This window comes from Salmo salar, chromosome 13 (genome assembly GCF_965601325.2).
Source record: "Salmo salar chromosome 13, fSalSal1, whole genome shotgun sequence".
Lineage (NCBI taxonomy): Eukaryota > Metazoa > Chordata > Actinopteri > Salmoniformes > Salmonidae > Salmo > Salmo salar.
This window is the reverse complement of record NC_138303.1, coordinates 36253326-36277440: the sequence shown is the minus strand read 5'-3', so window position 1 is coordinate 36277440 and position 24115 is coordinate 36253326. Positions and strand designations below refer to the sequence as shown.

The 24115-nt window shown below is 41.8% G+C and overlaps 1 protein-coding gene across 2 annotated transcripts in view; it reads right to left on the bottom strand.

Annotated features, from left to right (window-relative positions):
• Nucleotides 1-547: 547 nt before the first annotated feature.
• The window catches only part of LOC106567277 (FERM domain-containing protein 4B), a 30679-nt gene continuing 7111 nt past the window's right edge, over nucleotides 548-24115 (bottom strand). The window contains exons 2-23 of one of the 2 annotated variants that reach the window (XM_014136386.3): nucleotides 15054-15119; nucleotides 14811-14905; nucleotides 14547-14642; nucleotides 14238-14322; nucleotides 13824-13880; nucleotides 13707-13729; nucleotides 10905-10988; nucleotides 10674-10739; nucleotides 10099-10156; nucleotides 9895-9981; nucleotides 8079-8155; nucleotides 7820-7958; nucleotides 7457-7598; nucleotides 7134-7267; nucleotides 6697-6813; nucleotides 5612-5840; nucleotides 5455-5511; nucleotides 5080-5353; nucleotides 4101-4873; nucleotides 3706-3844; nucleotides 2719-2843; nucleotides 548-1509 (exon numbers count right to left, since the gene is read on the bottom strand). In XM_014136386.3, coding sequence (XP_013991861.1) covers nucleotides 2741-2843; nucleotides 3706-3844; nucleotides 4101-4873; nucleotides 5080-5353; nucleotides 5455-5511; nucleotides 5612-5840; nucleotides 6697-6813; nucleotides 7134-7267; nucleotides 7457-7598; nucleotides 7820-7958; nucleotides 8079-8155; nucleotides 9895-9981; nucleotides 10099-10156; nucleotides 10674-10739; nucleotides 10905-10988; nucleotides 13707-13729; nucleotides 13824-13880; nucleotides 14238-14322; nucleotides 14547-14642; nucleotides 14811-14905; nucleotides 15054-15119 — 2901 coding nt within the window. In that variant the 3' untranslated portion in view covers nucleotides 548-1509; nucleotides 2719-2740. The remainder of the gene's footprint in view (nucleotides 1510-2718; nucleotides 2844-3705; nucleotides 3845-4100; nucleotides 4874-5079; nucleotides 5354-5454; nucleotides 5512-5611; nucleotides 5841-6696; nucleotides 6814-7133; nucleotides 7268-7456; nucleotides 7599-7819; nucleotides 7959-8078; nucleotides 8156-9894; nucleotides 9982-10098; nucleotides 10157-10673; nucleotides 10740-10904; nucleotides 10989-13706; nucleotides 13730-13823; nucleotides 13881-14237; nucleotides 14323-14546; nucleotides 14643-14810; nucleotides 14906-15053; nucleotides 15120-24115) is intronic. The other variant, XM_014136387.3, reaches the window with a different exon arrangement.

Here is a 24115-nt window from a genome sequence, read left to right as displayed (position 1 = left end):
CAGTAAATTAGTGTCTTACTTAAGGGCACATCAAAATATTTTTTACCTTGTCAGCTCAGTAACTGGCTCAACGCACTAACCGCTAGGCTACCTGCCGCCCACCAATGGATAAATCTAGTCTTGTTGAGGGCTGTCACGTCCTGACCAGTAAAAGGGGTTATTTGTCATTGTAGTTTGGTCAGGGCGTGGCAGGGGGTGTTTGTTTTGTGTGTTTCGGTGTTTTGGGGTTTAGGTTCTATGTTCTCTATTTCTATGTTTATATCTATTTTTCTATTTCTATGTTGGGTTTTTGGCAATGAACTCCAATTAGAGGCAGCTGGTTGTCGGTGTCTCTAATTGGAGGCCATATTTAGTTGTGTATGTTTCACTTGTGTTTTGTGGGTGGTTGTTTCCTGTATAGCCTGTGTTGCCTTACAGAACTGTTTCGTCGTTTTGTTTTAAGTGTTATCTTTAAATGAATTAAGAAGATGATCACTATACCCGCTGTGCCTTGGTCCTATCCTTACAACGCCTATGACAAGGACTAAAGAAGTCACACCACATGCTGTGTGTCTCACACTGGTTTTTTATTGATGTCCCAAATCCAAATGGGAGATATTTCACTTATAGTAGGAGATGACAAAGCCTAACAATATGTGGACAATGTACAAATGTGTAGAGAAAGACCAAAGAAAAACAATAAAGAAACATTATTTTAAGGCATATCTTTTTACAATATACAAAAAAGCTGGTTATCAAAAGTTTATGTTCACATGCAAGCAATTTACACCACATTAACACGATCACAAAAAGGAAAATATGAATAATCTTTAAACAATATCAACATGTACATTCAGATTCATACTTGGGAGAGGAGAGAGCACATCAGTCCATTGACTGACAAACCTGGGACGCAAAGACTGCCGTAAGGAAGGGTTGGTTTATTATTTTATCACACTTTGTGAATAGTAACTCAAATGTATACCTAAATGTTTTACAAAGATATTCAAGTTGATTTACAACATGTATAATGAGTAGCTCACTAAATAGTGCTCTGTGTGTACTGTATGGCACAACACTTTGGAGGTATCCTGCTTTAACTCCTTATTCATACACTCCCAACACACAGTTTACTGATTATCATAAAGACAATGATAACTTTTTTTAAAGACTTATTTTTGTCATAATACAATAGGGTAATATATTTGGGTCAAAGGTATCCCAGGGTTTGAAATGCTTTTTGTAGATCCTTCACAATATTCACAATGATGAAGCTGGTTTTCCAGAACACCAAAACCTTGCATTTGTGCCATCACCACATCCCATGTCTTCCTGAATAATATCCATCTCCATCTAATCCAAGGCACATGGGAGAGTCATTCAAGAGTGCCATAATAGAGTATGTCCAGAGGTTAGTTGATATCCTTCCAGAGAACTGTACTTCCAATGTTGGGGTCATTGTGCCAGTGCTTCTTTTGGTCCTCTTATCTTCAGTGCATGCCCATATAATTTCCATCCATGTATACTCTTCTGTAATGGAGAGATGAAAACAAACAAGGTCAATATAAAAGTCTCCCATACTGTAGGACAGCATATTACTTCATGAAACCCCCTGCATGCTGCAACAGCTGGAGATGATTATCTAGAGGCATGAAAACCGAACACAACAAACCATGGATACACTCTATGAAAACATTATGTTATATTAGAAAGAAGACTATTGAACAAAAGCAAACATGCTACTGTCTTGTCAAGCATGCCATGCAACAAAAAAAGGAATGCAACATTTGAAATGAGATTTTTCCACTTAATATGATCACAACTTACAGTAATGAGAGGCAAGCAAAAGTAGGTCAACTCTACTACTGGTTCTGTGAGTTATGAGGAGGATGTGGTGTTTTAACTGTGGATGTGAAGCTAGACACTGTGAAAGTGTTTTAACTGGATGTGAAGCTAGACACTGTGAAAGTGTTTTAACTGTGGATGTGAAGCTAGACACTGTGAAAATGTTTTAACTGTGGATGTGAAGCTAGAGACTGTGAAAGTGTTTTAACTGGATGTGAAGCTAGACACTGTGAAAGTGGTTTAACTGTGGATGTGAAGCTAGACACTGTGAAAATGTTTTAACTGTGGATGTGAAGCAAGACACTGTGAAAGTGTTTTAACTGTAGATGTGAAGCTGGACAGTGTGAAAGTGTTTTAACTGTAGATGTGAAGCTAGACACTGTGAAAATGTTTTAACTGTGGATGTGAAGCTAGACACTGTGAAAGTGTTTTAACTGTGGATGTGAAGCTGGACAGTGTGAAAGTGTTTTAACTGTAGATGTGAAGCTAGACACTGTGAAAGTGTGGTTTTTAGCTACAGGATGTAATGAACACAACATTTTCTCCACATGCGTCCATGCTGAATTTGTGAGCCTGCTTAAAGTCGAAGATCATTTGGCAAAACCTTTGGTCAACCGGGTAAGTCATGGCCACTCATGAGCTATAAGTATCTGGAATGGAGTGGAATGTGGCCAACTAGGAATTGGCAGTATGTGTTACCACTCCTCTGGCTGTACATTTAATGAATGGTCTACATATTGATTTCACCTTGATTGAACCTGTGGTGGACGCCACTAAATGAGCTACAGTATATTGATCAATATGACAAATGATGAGACACAGATGGAAACTGACAACAGTGGCACTGGTGGAAATGGATTACCACTATGACAGCCTATTTGCATCTAATCTCACCCTTCTGTGTTTGAATAGTTGCCTAATGGTCTTCCTCAGTGCTATTGGCCACAGCACCAAACACATCTACTGACTCTACTGGCATTGTATCAGACCTCTTCAACACATTGCATTCTGGGGGAAATCTATGTACATGACGATTGAAGATGGACAGTTAGTGAAAGGAGAGAAAGATAGAAAGAAAGTGAGAAGATCACCAGTTCATATACACTCATTTGAGACTACTTCATTATTGGGGTTTAGTTTCACACCAACAGACCAAACAAACTGAACATGATGTCACTTACTAGCAAAGACTGTTAATAGATAAGGATAGCATTTGAATCTCTGTAAATGTCTATATGACAGACAAAATAACCTGTCCAATCATGAGAAGAGCTGGAGGAACAGGAGGAGGAAGGTGGAGAAGAGTAGAGGATGCAGGAGGAGTAAGAGCAAGTGGAAGGACAGTGGCAAGTGGTGACAATGCTAGGGAGGTCCTGAGGCTCAATATCGTGACAGGCACACACAGAGAGTGAACAGAGGTGACATCCACAAGAGTACCTGCCATTGAGCATGGGGAGGAGAAAACATTAGCAGACAGACAGCCAATTATAAGAGTGGTCATAGTCTTGAGTGAACCACTTCATTTCCCATACTTAGTGATACTGTTGTCAATTCTATATTTAAGCAGTAAGGCCCGAGGGGGTGTGGCATTTGGCCAATATACCACGGCTAAGGGCAGTTCTTCTGCACGACGCAACATGGAGTGCCTGGATACAGCCCTTAGCCGTGATACTGTATATTGGCCATATACCACAAACCCTCAAGGTGCCTTATTACTATTATAAACTGGTTACCAACAAAATTAGAGCAGTAAACATAAATGGTTTGATAAACCACGGCTGTCAACCAATCAGCATTCAGGGCTCAAACCACCCAGTTTATAATAGCCTGTATGGTATGGAAAATGTAGGTGTTGTGCTGTGGTAGGTTACTGGTTATCACCTGGTATGGGTGGGGCTGCGGTTGTAATTGCCATGGGCTCCTGGGTGAGGGTGCTGGGGTGACTCTGTCATGTTCTCATAGTCTGTTACACCCACAGCCAACTGGCTGTGCCAGTTTCCTGTGCTGGTTGATGAGGAAACTAGAAACAGAGACACTTTTTAGTTGGACTAAAGAAACAGACACATACTGGGGAGTCTCAGACAATGACACCCTAACCCTCAACCCTAACCCTAACAAACAATACAGCCTATATTGTCATACAGTATGTTAGGAATGTATGCATTATATTGATCAGAAAAAAACGTGTGCCTCTGTGTTACTGAGGGTGAACAGACAGAATATGTTATTCTGAGGTGACCTGTTGCAGTATGAGGCGAAGCAGGATCTATTCCTACCTGAGGAGTAGGAGGTGGTTCGGCTGGAGTGGCTGAAGGGGGCTGGCATGGTCTGGTATCCCAGGCTGAGCTGAGAGCCGTTGTCATAGTCATACCCAGCCAGACCCCTGCCTGCCTCTCTGTGGCCACCGCTGCGGTGGTACCAGCCTCTCAGGTGCTCAGCCACCAGAGCCTTCTGCATGTTCTTCTGCAAGGGCTCGTTGCGGGGCCCCTGTCTGGTCCGGGGCAATCTCATGGTGGCGTATGGGTTCTGAGCAAGGCTGTCCGCTCGATCACTACTATAGGTCCTGTAGTGCTCGTGTCTGTGATAATTGTGTACTTGGTAGGAAGGGTTGACATTGTAGTGGCCCTCCATCTCATTCTCATACACGTAAGCACCGTTGGAGTAGGGCTCCATGTCTGGACAGGGGTAGCCTGCCACATAGTAAGCAGTCGGTGCATAGTGCGCTGGGGGCTCGTACAAATAACTACAGCCAATATGATTCTGGACCAGATTAGGCATACTGCCTGTGTTTCCATAGACCTCCACCCTCCTGTGCAGCTGATGGTTGCGGGTTCGAGAGTCCAAGGTGCAGTAGTGGGGGTTGCCTGGGTAGTCCAGGCTGGACTGACTGGTGAAGGAGGAGCAGTCCTCCAGGGCCTCTGTGCTGTTGCTCCTGCGGGCAGGGGACAGGGTGAAGACTGGCTTCTCTGAGTCGGTATCCTTTAGTATCCGTTGCTGGGACTCCAGACTGCCACTGCGGTGCCTGAAGGACTGGGAGTTCCCATCCGACCTGCAACATACATGTGTTATTGTCACATAAGCGTGTTGTTAGACGGTTATCAAGCAAATAGTGTTAAGAAATCCGGATGTACAGCATACAGTACTAAATACTTATGATTACAATAGTTTTCTTTAAACATTTGGATGCAGATATTGCTGATGTAGTGACCGGGTAAGGGTTTGGGTAGGCTGGTCTGAGAGGGGGGGGGGTCTCACCTGAGATGGCTGCTGCTGTAGGCGTTGCGGGTCATAACGGGGGTGGACGGCATGCTGCGTGGGTCCCGTGGAGATCTGGGTAACGTTATGGCGGGGCTGCTGTGTGCAGATGACACCTCTCTGGGGTGAAAATGATGTGAAGCATCCTGGCCGTCAAATGCTGCTAACCTGCTGAGACTCTTGTTGTGTTGGTGATCCAGGGAACGTGCAGGGCTGACCTGAGGGGAGCACTGGACCGACCGTGACCGGGGCCTCGGAGCACCATCAGAGTCATCTGGACAAAGAGACAAAACTCATCGTCAGATGGGATTGGTAAAGGCGCTGTTGCAACAAAGGTCATGTAGCTACTGTATGACTGAAATTTGTCCCACTCACCGTCATCCAGAATCTGACTGTCTGACAGCGAGCTAGTCTCTGAACGGAGAAGCTCATCTAGGGATGAAGGACGAAAGCACATTATAGATGAAAGATTATAGTACAAATCAATAAACTCATACAGTGGAATGTGTGTGTCTACTTTTATCTCCAGTACCTGCGATAATCACAGAGGCTCTTTGGGTAGGCTTCTTGCCTTTCTTGATTCTGTACTTGTTCATCTCATCCTCGACCTGCTGCAGTTTCCTCATGGCGTCCTGACAGTTCCTCCTCCTCTTCCTCTTCACCGTCTTACAGATCTCTGCCTCCGAGGCCAGTTTCTTAGCTGCTTCCACGATCTTCCGCTGCAGAGCAAACCTGCTCTCCAGGTTCCTCAGATAAGGGTCCTACAGATCAGAGTATACATACATCATTATAGACAATATTGCAGCAGAGAACGGCAGATCCATTTCAATTTCAACTGAGCAATTGACATGCATATCCAGTTGAAAATTACAACACAATGTAGCCATAACAACAAGGTAATATTTTGCAGTAGTTTGTGGACGTGTTGGAAAATACAGACGACAACTCATCAACACGTGATCTATACGAAACAGGACAGAACATGAATGCAATCCAATCACATTCCATTCATCACACAAAAACAATCTTTCAGGGTACAGATGTTACTCTGCTTAGAATAATATTCTAACAACCCGGTTCACAACCCTCTATGAGGAAATCATGGAATTCATGTCATGTCATATTCTACAAAATATTAGTCTCTGGTGACAAACATATATAATCCTTTTCCTGCAGTTGAATGACCAAATCGCCCTCTAGTGGTCTCATGGGTGAATGTTATTCATATTTTTAATCATTTCATAATGAACTTTTTTTATTTTTACGCAGACAATTCTGTTATATTTCAGTCTTCTGTGATGTATATAAAGTGTAATATTGGATCCAAACTCAAAATTAAATACATTTCAACTCTATATCTGACATGGTACAGGTGTCTTGTTTTTCCCCCCAAATCAAATCAGAATATAATTTAAGCCCATAACCATGTGTGTGAGATTGTATACTTTTGTTTCAAAGTAGATTTGTTTAAGACTACGAAGAAACACTCTGTGTGACCCTGATTTAGCCCACTGCAGAAAACTTAAGAAGGCCATTGTGCACTTGAGATTTGGTTCTGGGTGCCAAGATTAGCTAAATATATATACATATACTGAACAGTGCCGTTTCAATACAGACCTCGTTGTATGGGAAGAGGTCATCCAGTTTGAAGGCTGTGCCAACTCGCCGTCTGACCTGAGGAGGTCTCTCGCCTGCAGACAGGGGATACTCTTTGGGCAGTTTGCCCGTGAGCTCCTGAAAACACACAACAAAGCATCCAGGTAATTTAGCTTTACAGCAAACAACTGGAGAAAACAGACACACTCTTCACTAAAGGTCCTGGAGATCACATACAAGCTCTTACAGTTACGGAGCGTTTTACTCCAATAGTCTCAACTGACCAAACTAAGGCAATTTATATAGTAGTTTCACTGGTGTTCTACTGAATGAGCCTGGCTGCAAAGAAAAAGGAATTCCTTAACTGTATCAGCTTAGCTCCTCCAGGTGCTCGTAACGAGCAAAATCAATGTAAGCAAGTGTCTACAAGCAGAGAGTAACAATGAGATTTAGCTCACCGCCTCTCTCAAGCAGATTTTCTTCAGCTCCTTTGTTTTCTGGGTCAAGACATCTTGGATCTCTTGTTCCTTCTTCTTTAGCTCAGAGATCTTCTCCTTTTTCTGCTCCTCATCCACTGCTGAATCTGCAGACCCTGTAGTGGTAACATTGTTTACACTGTAAATGTACCCTAGGTCTATTTGCTTGTTTTGGTTGCACATTTTCTAACACAAAGTGCATACAAATACGGATAGATTTGTCCTATCCCTTTCCATATACAGGTATTTCAAAAGAGAAACATTTAGCTAAAGAGAGACTTTGAGCTACCAGAATAGTGGCCCACCTGTTGACGCCAGGCTGCCAGTGCTAGCCATAATGAGGTTGTGCTTTAGGTTATCTCCCAGTCTGGTTATCTTGGTTCCTCCTCCATGTTCTGTTAAATCCATGGCAATATCACCCAAACTTTTCGCTGCACTTATTTTACCCTGTTGGGATGGAGAGATTGAGGTGATTGAGGATTAGGGATTGATATAGTCAATACATACTACAGACCTACACTGTCTTCATGTAAATACAAGCATTTAATCCTACATTAAGAAATTGATCAATTTGGTTGGTATAGGGATGCATAAAGGTATAGAACACAGGTACATTGATTGAGTCAGGACTAAAAATAGATAATATTACATGGTACCTTACACCTTACCTTGCTTTGCTTTCTGTCCAAGTAAAACTGATGCTGACTTATGGCCATGACCCAGATGGTTTTGATCAATGAGTGGCTGGCGTACCATGTGTGGATGACTAAGCCAGTCTGGCCAAATGTACGCTTCGTCACTGCCCGCCTGTATAGAGATAATACATACACCATGATTATTCTCAGGAAGAAGAGCTTCTTTGGTTGTCTAAAGGGAATTCAAATACATGTAGTTGTGATAAATATCTATAGTTTGACTTGCCCTCACCTGTGGGGGTCATTCACCTCAACAGCAAATTTCTTCTCCCGAAAATACAAGTTCTCCAGTTGCTTCCACTGGTACAGCTATGGAGGTAAACACAGAGAGACAGAGAAACTACTGATTAAGGGTTGGTGAAACCTTTCACTTAAACTATGACTGTCAAAGCCATTGTAAATAAGAATTTGTCCTTAACTGACTTGCCTAGTTAAATAAAGGTTAAATAAAATAAAAATCGAATTTAAAAAAAGCCGGCATATGACACCTTTATATGTACTCATTTAAGGTACATGATTAAATTATTACCATGATTAATTACCATGATTAAATCAATGGTGAATCACAACAGATTTCTAAACACTTCTACATTAATGTGGATGCTACCATGATTACAAATAATCCTGAATGAATTGTGAATAATGATGAGTGAGAAAGTTACAGAGGGTCAAAGATCATACCCCCAAAACATGCTAACCTCCCAACCAAAACGAACTGCAAATGCATCCAACAAGTTTGTAGAGTCACAAGCTTGATTTAGTCATTGCATGCAAGGAAAATGGGACCAAATACAAAACTTTTGCCTACTTTATTTATAAGAATCTTTAGGAGTGTCAATAATTTTGACCTGTATCTTTTTTTTATTGCTTGTTAAACAAAATCTATTTCTCTAAGCAATTGTATTAGTATAAAATAATATAATTTCACAATGTTATCCACAAAATATAGCTCAGTATTTGAATTATTTAATCATTATTGCTCATCTTTATCATGGGTGCCAATAATTTCACACCACTGTAGCTGTTTTTCGTTGAACAAATTACATTGTCAGCATCCAATATGGAAAACTGTACCTTCATCTCAGACTCTTACCAGTAAAGGTCCAGTAATTAAATCCTTGCTGTCTGTAATCCTCTCTGTCGAGCTCAAACAACACAAACAACTCCTTCCTTTCCCTTTCCCTTTCTCTCTGCTTCCAACAAGTCTCCTCAGGTATTCTCAGCACTCCGAATGGTAACACCCAGACCCTGCCTTCCTGCCTTTGACATCACAGAAACCCAATCCTCCCTCCCCTCAACACTAAAGGTCTGCCCGACCAGCTCTCCTACTCTCATCATGTTCAGACTCATACGCCCATAGACCATAAACTTAATAACGTGATACTGAACAGACGGATCACAAAGCTGGGTGTTCCTCCTCTTCTTAACATAAGAACACCAAGCTAGAAAACATCCACTGAACCAGAAGAGCGGGTTACACACTTTTCATGCAGGATTCTCAGAATGATAAATAAGTGTACATATATTAACTGGTCAGGACAAAGTAGTGCAGGCATACCTCTGTCCTGACATTGATTTGGTTATGAGTGATAGGTTGTCAGACAGAATTATAATAAATGCAGGCCTCCAAAGTAATGTTTACCTAAAGGGATCGATCAAACAGTCTGGTTATGAACTGACTGTCACTTGGATTTTCAAGTCTGGCCTTGTCTGCTCCAGCTGTAATGAGGGCCCAACCCTGATCAGTGGAATAGGTGATGAATGTGTGCGAGAGGTCTAGTGCTATGTGCCAGAGGAATCTTTATCCCTGCCCTGTCATTTCATCATTCCTCAAATAGACTGATGAAGCTCCTAGCTCAGATATAATTCGACAGTAGCAGGCAGACATCTTATCTGCAGAATGAATCTCCTATATGCCTGTATAAAGGCTATATTGCACAATGACCGCTGTACACTGCCAATAAAATAGCTCATACAAAAACGAATCCTGTACTCCTCCATACTGTAAGTAGAGGAGAACACAAATGGGAACAAACAAATGACTGTACCTTCCGTGGTTTCAATTTGTCCTGCAAATCATACTGGCCAATTCCTTTGTAGCTGATCCCAAGCCACCATGGGATGCCTTGCTTGTCCTGTGAGGCAAAAGCATAGTTCCATGACTGAACTGCATACATCCATTCCCTTAGAGACATCTGATTTTATAAGTGCAATAGCTGTTGTGTGCATAATGCAATATACTGTATTCTTACCTTTACTTCATAATAATGGACACCATAGGTGGGTAGGGATTCCACTAGGGTCAAATACCTGAATTGAAATAAGGTTCTATTACAGTAGCATCCCAAATTCCCTCTTTCATTTTCAAAAGGTGGTTTACCATATAAATATTATAGATGGTACTTTACACAGGACAATGAGAGCCTGATCTGTTAAAGATGCCTACAGTGAATCACAATGATTCACTGGCCAGACAGTAACTGGAGTGGGTTATTGATTTCTATCAGACCTTGGTTGCGAGAAAGGAGATAGTGTGTGTATGTGTGAGTGAGAGAATAAGGGAGAGAGAGAGGAATGAGAGAGTGTGAAAGAGAAGGAGGGAGAGAGCGTGCAAGACAGCGAGAGAGAGAGAGAGAGAGAGAGAGCGAGAGAGAGAGAGAGAGAGAGAGAGAGAGAGAGAGAGAGAGAGAGAGAGATGGAAAGAGAGAGGCGTGAGGGGTGAGAGCAAGATGTATGAAGCCAGGGCCTGATGTCTTTTATCTGATGACTTGTGGTGAACAGGCGTGTATGAGAGGGAATGAGGGATCATTGTTTTTCTAATACTCACTTCACTATGGCCTGTCCTCTGGAGACTCCTTTCAGCTGTTTGTAATGCTCTATCACTCGATCCTCACTGTAAAAAGCATGACGAAGACACCTTCAACTCCTAAATTATGGGCTGCATCACTCCTCCCTCTCAGGAATGCATCATAAGATCATTGTCTGCAATAACATTGCTGTTGAGCCACTTCATATTTAGCAGTCTTTCTAAACTAACCAGTTACCAAGGTTAGTTTACCAGTATGTAAGTGATGGGTGCTCCTTTAGCACCTTGTTGGGAAGAGTTGGAAGCTTCTTCAGTTCCGTTCTGGTGGTTTCATCACTGAGAATAATGATTAAACAGAATGGTTATGAAGATATGGATGGTGAAATTCATGAACTAATGCTGTACATAACAGTTTGAAAATTACTATACAGAAAACTATGTAGAGAAACCATGACCGTGCATTGAGGCAGGGGCGGAAATCCCGGGGGGGACGGGGGACACACGACCCCCCCATCCTGGGAAAAATATGATTTGTCCCCCCCCAATATATCACTGAAACATAACTATGTAATTTAAATAATATTAATAATACGCAATGAAAGCAATTGTGCTGATTATAGACACTTAATAGCTCGTTTTTAAGTTTCAAAAGATTGCGACCCCCCCACCCTTTGCCTCACAATGGTTTGATCCACTGCCAGTTCCTTAGCTTGCGAGGTAACGTAGAGGTCGTATCTACTGTCTGAAAGGCACTCAATGCACGTAACTGACGTGAGGTTAATCCAGTCAATCGCGCACACACACTAGCTGAATATGCAGAGCTAGCACGCAAATATTAACTATTAAGCTAGCTAGTATCTATTCCATTTATGTGGCGTCGTCAAAGATGGAATCTTTGCTATCGTCAATTTATTCCAAGATCAGCATGCATGTAAGTTAGTGCTTCAAAGTCCCTGTGATAAGGTTAGCGATAAACTGAACAGAACTTTACTCTCTTCTACCATTGTTTTAAATATATTTAATGGTCTCGTTGCAAAAGCTAAATTGTCGCAAGGGAACTTTTATTTATATATTTTATTTCACCTTTATTTAACCCGGGTAGCAAAGATTATAGCAAACACCACTGAATTGGTGCTCGCTAGCTTTGCAAATTCAGCTATTGTTAGAAGCCAGCCAATATGAAACAAACGATTAAAATTACAAAAGGTTGCAGCATATGTTGTGTAAATGGTGAACTCATACAGCTGTCAACTCTTGTCACTGCAATCCGTTTCACATTTGCTAGCTACCTTTTAGATCGAAGCCCATATAGAATGATAGAAGATAAGATGATAGAAGCCCATCTCCTACTGTAAATAACCTACATACTGTGTGTGTGTAGCCAACCAGGTAGAAAAATGGCAGAAAAATGGCAGAAAAAAGACAGACATCAAAGTATTTTTCAGTACACCAAAACGCAAAGTAAGAACCCTAGTAGCCTAATATCTCAAAGACTAGTTGATAAAATGTTCATAAGAAAGAAATGAAATTCTAATGGAAATGTTTCACAATGATGTCATTAGGCAGAGCAGGCAACAGATGGCACACAGACAGCAGAGTTGGGGACAGATATCCAGGGACAGACTGGCAGAGACAGGGAGTCTCAGGTAAGTTTGTTGAGTCTTTGTTTGGCAACATTATGAAAGGTTCTCAATTTTTTTGACTTGTGTAAAATAGGAACATAATTGGAAAATGCCATGGATACCCCCACTCTCAACTTAAACTGGTGACTGAACTAAGATTTGTTAAAGGCAATGGTATTGCTGTTGTGATTAGTTGTGTAGTTTTGCGTACCGGTAGTTAGGAGTACGGCAAACACCTTATTTCTTTGGTTCCTCAATATACATTTACCATATTAAACGTAGGCTATGTGTTACAGCACTACTTTTGGTGTCCCCCTCAGGAATTGCTCTTGAGAAAATGTAATGTAATTGTCCCCTCCAAAGTTGATATCAGATTTTCGCCCCTGCATTGAGGCCTTCTAAAGTCCAAACAACCTGGAATGAGCTTCTAATGGATATCACCCCTATTCAGTTTGAGTCAGACTGTCTGACCCACAGGTGCAGAAACCTAATTGGCAGACATGCTCCAGGTGCATGGCCACATGGGAAGCTCCTGATAATGACCTAACTTAAGGCCCATTCTCTGTAAGGAGACAGATGGAAATGCAGACAAAGGTCCACAGTGTTCCATAATTCCCTTTCTATGGTTCCACCTGGATGCTCCTTGACAGTAAAGAGGGTGCTGCTGTTGCAATAGAAGCTTTATTAAAGGTGGTAGAGCTATACTGTGAGAATCCAGCCCTGCAGACCTCAGCATTGGCCGAGCTGTCAGTGGTATGAAACTCATTAGAAGGCCTCTGTGAGGTTTTTAACAGCCTCACAAGGCACAACATCACTGCCTTCCCTCTTATAACAGACTTCGCTGTCATTGATTTGACTGTAAGTCTGGAGAAACAGTTCCATTATTGAAGGTCTTTGTTAAATGTGTGATGTTGTCTTGTTCCTTAGATACCTGCTGTGTTAGATACTCATTAGAGTGTACAAAACATTAACACCTTAAGAACACATTTGCTCAGAACAGCCTCAAGTGTTCCACAGGGATGTTGACTCCAATGCTTCCCAAAGTTGTGTCAAGTTGGCTGGATGTCCAATGGGTGCTGGAGCATTCTTAATACATACGGAAAACTGTGAAAAACACTGCAGCGTTGTAGTTCTTGACACTAACCGGTGACCCTGGCACCTACTACTAGACCCTGTTCAAAGGTGCTTAAATATTTTGTCTTGCCCATTCACCCTCTGAATGGCACACATACACAATTCATGTCTCAATTGTCTCAAGGCTTAAAAATCCTTCTTTAACCTGTCTCCTCCCCTTCATCTACACTGATTGAAGTAGATTTAACAAGTGACATCAATAAGGGATCACAGCTTTCACCTGGATTCACCTGGTCAATCTATGTAATGGAAAGAGCAGATGTCCTTAATGTTTTGTAGACTCAGTGTATGTCCTTACCTTGAGAAATCCCCCTTTGCTTCCTGAATAGATATAAAAATAACATGTCAGAAGACGTATGTTTTAGAGTAGCCAATGAATATAAAGTACAAGACCCCAAGCAAATAAGGAACTAACCTGCAAGGCGTTTGCTGCTAATTTGAAGACATTCTCACTTTCCACCTCTATATCCCCCTGTAAGAATTAAATGTTAATCATACATGCATAAATGTACATATGGGCTCTTGAGACACTTTGCAAGTGTCTGTATCTGAGCTCTGTCCCTATGACTAACTCATAATCATCGAAATAGAATTCTCTTGGACTGAACCGATCAGCAGTCTACCCTTACTGACTGTCTCATCTCATTCCAACATAGCTGTGACAAAACAGTGCTTCACAGCCAGTCTGACTGTTTGAGGTTCGGTGGTTTATAAAGAGGGAGAATGAGATGGTGAATCAGAGCAATCTGACCCTTGAGAAACTGAAGGTTATCAGTGTGATTCACTGGTTAGATCAACCCAAAGCAGAATAAAATAACAAGTAGCTTACATTGTAGACGGCAGCTTTTGCATTCAGGAAGAATAATTCCACCGTCGTGTTGTCTTTCAGCAGTGTTATACTCTCGATGTAAAACCTTCGGGGGAAAAGCACAAATAGAGGTTTGAAAAACAATTTGTTGAATTTAATGATAAAATACATATTGCATGCATACTCAATAAGACATTCCTTAATCTCAGCCCCCACTACTAGACATTCCCTAATGTAATAAAACCCCATTCATCATCATCTCAAACCAATCCAGGAGTGCTCCCTACTGGAAGGTATGTGCTACAGATATGGAGATGGTGCCATTGCTACCTGACCAGGAAGTTGAGGGCGATAGGCCCAGTAGACTTCTTAGAGAAGTCATGTTCCAGAACTCTCCGGTCCAACTGCAAGTATTTACACTGACCACTGCAAGAGTCAATGAAGAAAAGTGTTAGATAAACAAACAGCACAGTGAAGACACGCATACAAGCAAACATACAGTATATACACACACACACGCACAAACACGCACAAACACACACCCTGTATACTCTAACACCCATATACTTACACAAAATAAGCAATGTGACTTACCTGTCATCAGCAAACGTTAGTCCGAAGTATTCCTTCTCTTTGAGGTTAAAATGGGAGGACACCAGATCTAGCAGTTCACGGGACAACAGCTTAGGCTGTGGAATAGGAGATTGTTTGAAGAGGGCATTAGGCCTATCTATTTGAGTGCATTATGATTTTTTGTCAAAACTATTTGAAATTCATAGGAACTAAATTTAATGTTACAATAATCTCAGGGGAAAAAATTAAGATAGTATACTGTACCTGAACCAGCAGCTCGAGTTTCCTGTCGTCAAGGAGATGCACCTGGCAGAGTCTCCCCTCCGTCATCTACAATGGTGGACAGGAAGTTAGGTTCAAATTAAGTTCAGTACTTGTAGTATATGTAGTAAATGGTGTATTGGAATTGATCACGGTCAATCAACATCAACCCTGTTTAGATAATGCAAATCATGACATTAGTAGGACATTTCAGCTGTGTAGAAATCTTGTCTCTGTCAATGCAAATTGGCAAAGATCAAACATCAGCCTTCAAAGAGCGGTTTTGTTTTAGAAATGGTTAGAAAGCAAGTCTTTTTTATTAACAAAGTCCCATATTGAGTAATTCACAGTCCAGAGAGCTTAATCCTGTTAAGGAAATAATCATTGATGTTGTTAATTACAATGACTCCATTGTCTAATGGATTTAGCACTATGGTAACCCAATAAGGATTTAAAGTAATTCTGTACACAGTATCTAGCCTTTTGTAGCATTTAAAAACATACAATACATACACATACAGTACTCCCAAAACTGTCAACATCACATCTAATACCTCCCAAATTATAGCATACAGTAATGCTAAGATATAGGTTTCTCATACAGTACTGCTAAAATATAGGTTTCTCATACAGACTGCTAAAATATAGGTTTCTCATACAGTACTGCTAAAATATAGGTTTCTCATACAGACTGCTAAAATATAGGTTTCTCATACAGTACTGCTAAAATATAGGTTTCTCATACAGTACTGCTAAAATATAGGTTTCTGCTACATCCATACAACCTACAATGGCTTACACATCCATCACAATATCACATAATAGGTAAGACTACAGCAGACAAAGACACACACCTTAACCAGCCCATCTAACTGCCCTCTATTGTATGTGACAGAATAGGGTTGACCAGATGAAGTCCTCCTACTGATCTATAGAGTGCTGCTGTGCCTTGTGGTTCCCCTGGGACTACTGTCTCTGTGGTAATAAAACTACTACCACACATGTCTGAACACATCCCAGTCCAGTGCTCATCATCCTCAGCATGAAGCCCTTCTTCCTCCATTTCCACACACTGACATCCAACACGAAGCGAGCACCTCTGACCACCAGCTTATCCATACTGCACGGTGTGCACGCTAGCTAACCCTCACCCGGGCCTGGGCTGTCCCTGCCCTGCCACGTCTGGTACCAAACCCAAGTCTGGTTGGGTTTGTTTGCGTAACAACATCAGTGCTAAGTGCTGCCAACCCATTGAGCTAGGGCACGTCTGGCTCAGATGCTAGACTACAAACTGTGCTTTCAGAACGCTGCTTCTGCTAAGCCTGAGGGAACATGGGTCAGCCAGGAGACCTGGTGCAGGTGACTTAAATTGTGGCCAAATTATTTACGCTCTAGGGACAACACAGTGCATGAGGGAACACAGGTGATGGATGGTGTTAGATACCAGACAGTAACTGCACTACTACCTCTTTAAGTAGTCTCCCTTAAGGGCTGTCTCAGACAAGTCTAGTCAGTTTGGCTCCATCTAGATGGCCAGGACAGACAGAGATCAATGTCTGCTTCACCTGCCATATTTAGGCTCATTTAGGCCCAGATGCACGCACACAGGCACCCACACCCACACACACACACACACACACACACACACAGGCCCGACTTCCCAGTCTGCCATACAGTAATGGCTAAATTGATTGGTTATCTCACTGAAAGGGAAGTGGAACACTCAATCCCACAGTATCACCCGCTGTTGATTATGTTAATTAGCACTCATTCAATTAAGGGCCCTGACTTAAAGGCCATGCAATACTGACAATGTGATAAATTAACATTTTTATGATTGAATGTGAAATATGCACATTCAATGGATTCAATTCATTTTGCGTGACTGCATATAACGCACAGCGAACAAAGACCTACACTATTTGGCACAGTGCATTAACATTGTTCTGCCAGTATTATAGCAGCAGGATGTCTAGTGTCTTTGTGATGACAATACTATCATAGTTGATTCTCTTCAAAACCTGCTGCCAAGAATAGACACAGTTGCATTTACATGTTGACCACTAGGGGGAGCATGGTGATTTGTCACTATAGTACAGAATTCTATGTGGGGCAGAAAATGTCAAGAAATGTTTCTTACTTTTAGGCCCTCATGTGCGTGCACATGTGAGGATTTGTTTCCAATGTGTACTTACAGTATCAGCCAATTTAATTGAATGAACCATCAGATTGGTGTGCCCCCTTTTAACATCTGGGCACAGTGGGCAGCATTAAAGCCTATCTATTTTCATCCATCTGGACACAGCTTTCATCTGGACAAAGCTCTTTTCCAGAAGAACAAACTCAATAGGGCTGAAGATAAATTCTATGTCACTTCTGATGCATTTTCTTTAATTCTTAAAAGTCTAAGCCGTTGGGGGTGGGGGGTGGGGGGTTCTAAGCTGACATGTGGAATTGTTTTTAGAAGGTCATACCATAGATCATTTAGCTACTTGATTTAGAATTTTAGGACCCCTTTAGGTATCCCCAAAAAATAGAAATAAATGATTTGATCAAATATTGAATTTGGCCTATAGCGTTTAATAATACATTCAAAATGTAGAACACCAAATGCATGTTCATGTCTCCCCTTTCTACAGTGGGGTTATATTAGTTTGTAGCCCAAACGGTTCGGACGCTACAGACAAAAGTTGGCACATCAGCGTTACCAACTTCAGACGAGTCCCATGGGGATTTTCGGGATGTCTCCTGGTCTGACAAACAGTGCTGTAGCTCTGCCACTTTCCACCACAGATATGGAAGGGAGACATAGCGAATGTGGTGGATTGAGACGCATTCCATGCAAAAACAGATATCTCTATCTTAAACAGACAGATTTTGATGGGATCATTTTATTATGTTACTTAGATATAGACTTTAGGGGGTTTTAAAGACCTTGTTTACTGTCAACCTCACACCAAGCTTCATTGAGAGAGAGACAAATAAAAAGAACAATATTTGGAAGTATAACTATGCAGACGTATATCTATACTAATGCATGATGATGATGATATACAGTATATTGATATCGATTGACTGGAATATTGATTCCAATTTTCCAGTAGGCCTACAGTATTAATGTTTATCCAAGACCACTGTCACTGCTCAGTCAACCAAACCCAGTCTATTCAACAGCTTTCAATAAAACACCCCTTGCCTTCAGGGCCGAGACATGCATTAATCCCACATGGCAGAGATGTAGCGGGACATGGTGAAAGAAATGTAAAGGCTTTTTTTTGTCTCTGCTGTCTGAAAAGTGGGCCACAGGCCATGGGCAAGGGACTATAAGTACTGGGGCCTGAAGGCCTGGTTGGTAAAGATAGCTTGTTACAGTGAAATGGTTTAATGTTATGGATTGGAGCTTGCCCTTTACTGCTCTAATATCAACTGTATTGAGGGGACCTAAACATAACCCTCTATAATGCTTGGCTTGAATCATGTCATCGTAAATGACTTGTTTCACATAACTTTATCAACAATGTCACTTTCACGTGACAGTTTAAAACTGTACATGATTATCCACTATGTGAGAACAATGAACATGTTTAATGGCTGACTAAATATTCCAGCATATTGGTGAACAACGTGTTTGGCAGTGCGTGACCTCATTACTGAGGAACCCTTTAATTGGTAAGCGGACGATAATTACACATATACAGTACTTATATTTGAAATAATGTTTTAATTAGCTGCTTCTTTCACTTGAAAAGCTCCATGTCATTCCGGAGATATTTGTGTTGATAACACATTGTAATTCACACAACCTAGAGTATCTGGCTAGTCTAGCAAAGAATCACCAAACTGAGTGCATGATCAATAGATTATACAGTCTGGAAAATAGAACGACAATCATGCATTTTCATGAATTGCTACAGAAGGATTCATACAGACACTGAACAATTTTTTACTTCTGCATGAAACGTCTGGTTTTGTTAAAGATATGTGATGTTGGTTTAATGTCATGTCCTGGTTGTACCCTATCTTATCTCAGTTTCCTGTTTTTATGCATTATTGATGAAACCTGGTCTCACACACCAGCTCATGTCTGCTCTTTAGACTGTTACTGTACATATATGTCCTCTGAACATGGTTAAGACATGTAGCACAGGGCTAAATGCTTGCGATTCATTTTGTACATTTCTATGATCAGGTTCACATTTCCTGGTGTCATGCTGCAAAGCAATGTATAAGACTTAGTCTATATTTTTGTGGTAATTAGCCTCAATGTGTCATGGGTGGATTTGACAACCAGTAAAAACTCATTAGGATCTGAACTAGTTAATATCAGGGTTGTAGGGTTCCCACTCCTAAAGAAAACCAAACACTCTAAGCAGTCAAAACAATGTCTTCCTGTGAGTTCAAGTGCCAGTAAACAGCCTACTAAACAGGATACCCTGCTCCCATGCTATCAAGCCAGGGTTATTGAAAAAGGACCTAATCTAATCACGTGTACTGTAGTAGTTTTCCATTCAGCAACAACACTCTTTTCAGTCAGAGCACAATCGCACAAACACTCTCTGGTGTTTTGACACGAAACGACTGGATGGTTGTAAGGCAAGTGAATTCCCCTCAGTAACTTGTTACTGATATGTGAATGCACCTTTGGCTTCTGCTGGTGACTGGTCATGACACTAGTTGAGCCCCAAAGCAAACATCTACGTGAGACTACATGGAGCAGAATTATTTGAGGGGAGGCTGGGACACCTGTTCACCTAGGCCTAGCACCTTCTGTGATCCTGAGGCAGTGAGCTGAAGGGAGTGGTGCTGGGAAGTCTCCCATATTTGATTTCTCCCTTGGCCTAATTGGTCAAATATAATGGCCGTTGGCCATCATCTACCAGTCTTTATTAGACTGTTCGAAGCGTTTACTGATGTTGGAGAGAATTGTAATATTGGACACAATGAAACACAGGATATTATGCTGCATAAAACTGCTTGAAATATTAATTTTGCTTTTGCAATATCTGCTGCAATAAAATAATTAAGCGATGACAGCCTTCATCTAAGAAGTTTGATTTATGTCATTTGATATTATTGCCATCAACGAGCACTAAGCCCTGAACACTAACCAAGCTGTCTACACTGTCTAATCGTGACAGCTGTAGTAGCAGTATTAGTACAGTAGTAGTAGTAGTAGTAGTAGTGGTAGTAGTAGCAGTATTAGTACAGGAGTAGTAGTAGTAGTGGTAGTAGTAGCAGTATTAGTACAGGAATAGTAGTAGTAGTAGTGGTAGTAGTAGTAGCAGTATTAGTACAGGAGTAGTAGTAGTAGTAGTAGTAGTAGCAGCAGCATTAGTAGTAGTCAGCCGGGCCTCAGAGCCATACGAAACATACTTTTTGTATTTTTGAGCACCTCCTAGACGTAAAGTATGATACCTACTAATGATCTAGTTACTTTAGACAGAAACGAAAGAAGGGATGTTGGTTGGGAAGGATGGGTAGGCGTAATCAGTCTAGCAATCCAAAGGTTTCATGTTTGACGACATGTCAGCGACAACTGTAGCATTTTAGATAACCCTTCCCCTAACCCGTATTCTAAACTTAACCCAGTTCACCTAACCTGCTACATAAATTCACTTAACCTTTGTCGTTTAAGTTCTCCTAACCTATTTACGTTAATTATCCTAACTTTTGTCATTAGTTACCCTAACCGCCAACATAAATTCTCCCCGTAATTCTCCTTTGTTGTTATGGCACAACAAGCAACCTGGTCTCAGATAAAGACGTGAAATACTATATTGTATGTCCTCCAAGATGTATGATAAATTAAGTCATCCAATTCGTACGATATTGTACGACCGGGTGAGACATATGATACTATACGTCCTCTCATTCATATGATATTGTACGACCACTATTCCATTCATAATGCAACCTAACATAACATATCATATTAAATGGAGTATACATATTTACGTACAGAATAATACAAATTGCCCTGAGACCACGTTGCTGCAGCAGCAGTGGTAGTAGTAGTAGAAGTAGCAGTAGTAGTAGTAGGAATAGTAATAATGCCAGTTACTGTTGCTATGCGACTAGCATGAAAAGCTTTTTCTCCTCCTATAGGGTCAGTAGCAGGTGCTGTAGTGAGGGGTTTGCCTGCCTACTGAAGGGGACTGCAGAGTTGTATTATCAGGAGCTGCAGTGACTTTCTGCAGAGCCATGGGAAAGGGAGAGGAGCAGTCAGTCACTGAGGAGCGGGGTAAAGATTGGGCTATGAATGATGGAGGAACGCTGGGACAAGGAGCTGGGAAGCGGGTAACATAACTATGAATCGCAAAGAATTTACAGATTCTATCATCAAAATAAAACATTAGCTGTCAAAACAATAGTATGTTGACATAGCATTATTCATTTTATCGTAAATTAGCATTTACTGTCATCAGTTGTTATTACAGGTATTAGCAAGAGACATGAATCTGAAGTATTTAAAGTTCTGGAGTTGAACAGGTGTATAATACAAATGGATGTTTGAGGATTAAAATTGCCATAACGGTTAAAGTCTTATGCACACAGTTTCATAGAAAGTGTATACTGCCCTACTTAGGGACTTCACAACATGATTTAGAGTATGTCTTCCATGGTATGTCTAAATGCAGGATAACCAGCCTTTCCAAAAATAATCCTCTCTCCAGTCAGTGTGTTTCATGTAGATCCTCAGGAGACTTCATGGTTCCTGAAGGGAAAGCTGCCAACTGAGTGTTGCTCATCACCAGTATCAAACAGCCTCACAAACCGCCTCTCATGTACTGAGGTAGATTCACTGGACTAGAAGAGATGTACATACAACAACAAAAAAATCTATATAGAGCCAAATAAGGATTCTTTGGCATGTCAAATCAAATCAAATTTATTTGTCACATACACATGGTTAGCAGGTGTTAATGCAAGTGTAGCGAAATGCTTGTGCTTCTAGTTCCGACCATGCAGTAATATCTAACAAGTAATCTACCAATTCCACAACAACTACCTTGTACACACAAGTGTAAAGGAATGAATACGAATATGTACATAAAAATATATAAATGAGTGATGGCCGAATGGCATAGGCAAGATGTAATAGATGGTATGGAGTACAGTATATATAAATGAGATGAGTATTGTAGGGTATGAAAACATATAAAGCAGCATTGTTTAAGGTGGCTAGTGATACATCTAATTACATCAGGATGGCAAGATGCAGTGGATGGTATAGAGTACAGTATATACATATGAGATGAATAATGTAGGTTATGTAAACATTATCTAATATAAATAATATAAAGTGGCAAGTGATAAATTGATTACATCAATTTTCCCATTATTAAAGTGGCTTGAGTTGGGTCAGTATGTTGGCAGCAGCCGCTCAATGTTAGTGATGGCTGTTTAACAGTCTGATGGCCTTGAGATAGAAGCTGTTTTTCAGTCTCTCGGTCCCAGCTTTGATGCACCTGTACTGATCTCGCCTTCTGGATGATAGCGGGGTGAACAGGCAGTGGCTCGGGTGGTTGTTGTCCTTGATGATCTTTTTGACCTTCCTGTGACATCGGGTGGTGTAGGTGTCCTGGAGGGCAGGTAGTTTGCACCCGGTGATGCGTTGTGCAGACCTCACTACCCTCTGGAGAGCCTTCCGGTTATGGGCGAAGCAGCTGCCGTACCAGGCGGTGATACAGCCTGACAGGATGCTCTCGATTGTGCATCTGTAAAAGTTTGTGAGTGTTTTTGGTGACAAGCCGAATTTCTTCAGCCTCCTGAGATTGAAGAGGCGTTGCTGCGCCTTCTTCACCACGCTGTCTGTGTGGGTGGACCATTTCAGTTTGTCCGTGATGTGTACGGCGAGGAACTTAAAACTCTCCACCCTCTCCACTACTGTCCCGTCAATGTAGATAGGGGGCTGCTCCCTCTGCTGTTTCCTGAAGTCCATGATCATCTCTTTTGTTTTGTTGACATTGAGTGCAAGGTTATTTTCCTGACACCACACTCCGAGGGCCCTCACCTCCTCCCTGTAGGCCGTCTCGTCGTTGTTGGTAATCAAGCCTACCACTGTAGTGGCGTCTGCAAACTTGATGATTGAGTTGGATGCGTGCATGGCCTCGCAGTCGTGGGTGAACAGGGAGTACAGGAGAGAGCTGAGAACGCACCCTTGTGGGGACCCAGTGTTGAGGATCAGTGGGGTGGAGATGTTGTTACCTACCCTCACCACCTGGGGGTGCCCCGTCAGGAAGTCCAGTACCCAGTTGCACAGGGCGGGGTCAAGACCCAGGGTCTCGAGCTTAATGACGAGTTTGGAGGGTACTATGGTGTTAAATGCTGAGCTGTAATCGATGAACAGCATTCTTACATAGGCATTCTTACATAGTTATGGCAGTGTGCAGTGTGATGGCGATTGCGTCGTCTGTGGACCTATTGGGTCGGTAAGCAAATTGGAGTGGGTCTAGGGTGTAGGTAGGGTGGAGGTGATATGGTCCTTGACTAGTCTCTCAAAGCACTTCATGATGACGGAAGTGAGTGCTACAGGGCGGTAGTCATTTAGCTCAGTTACCTTAGCTTTCTTGGGAACAGGAACAATGGTGGCCCTCTTGAAGCATGTGGGGACAGCAGACTGAGATAAGGATTGATTGAATATGTCTGTAAACACACCAGCCAGCTGGTCTGCGCATGCTCTGAGGACGCGGCCGGGGATGCCGTCTGGGCCTGCAGCCTTGCGAGGGTTAACACGTTTAATGTTTTACTCACGTTGGCTGCAGTGAAGGAGAGCCCGCAGGTTTTGGTAGCGGGCCGTGTTAGTGGCACTGTATTGTCCTCAAAGCGAGCAAAAAAGTAGTTTATTCTGTCTGGGAGCAAGGCATCGTGATCCGTGACGGGGCTGATTTTTCTTTTGTAGTCCGTGATTGACTGTAGACCCTGCCACATACCTCTTGTGTCTGAGCCGTTGAATTGTGACTCCACTTTGTCTCTGTACTGACGCTTAGCTTGTTTGATTGCCTTGCGGAGGGAATAGCTACAGTGTTTGTATTCGGTCATGTTTCCGGTCACTTTGCCCTGAT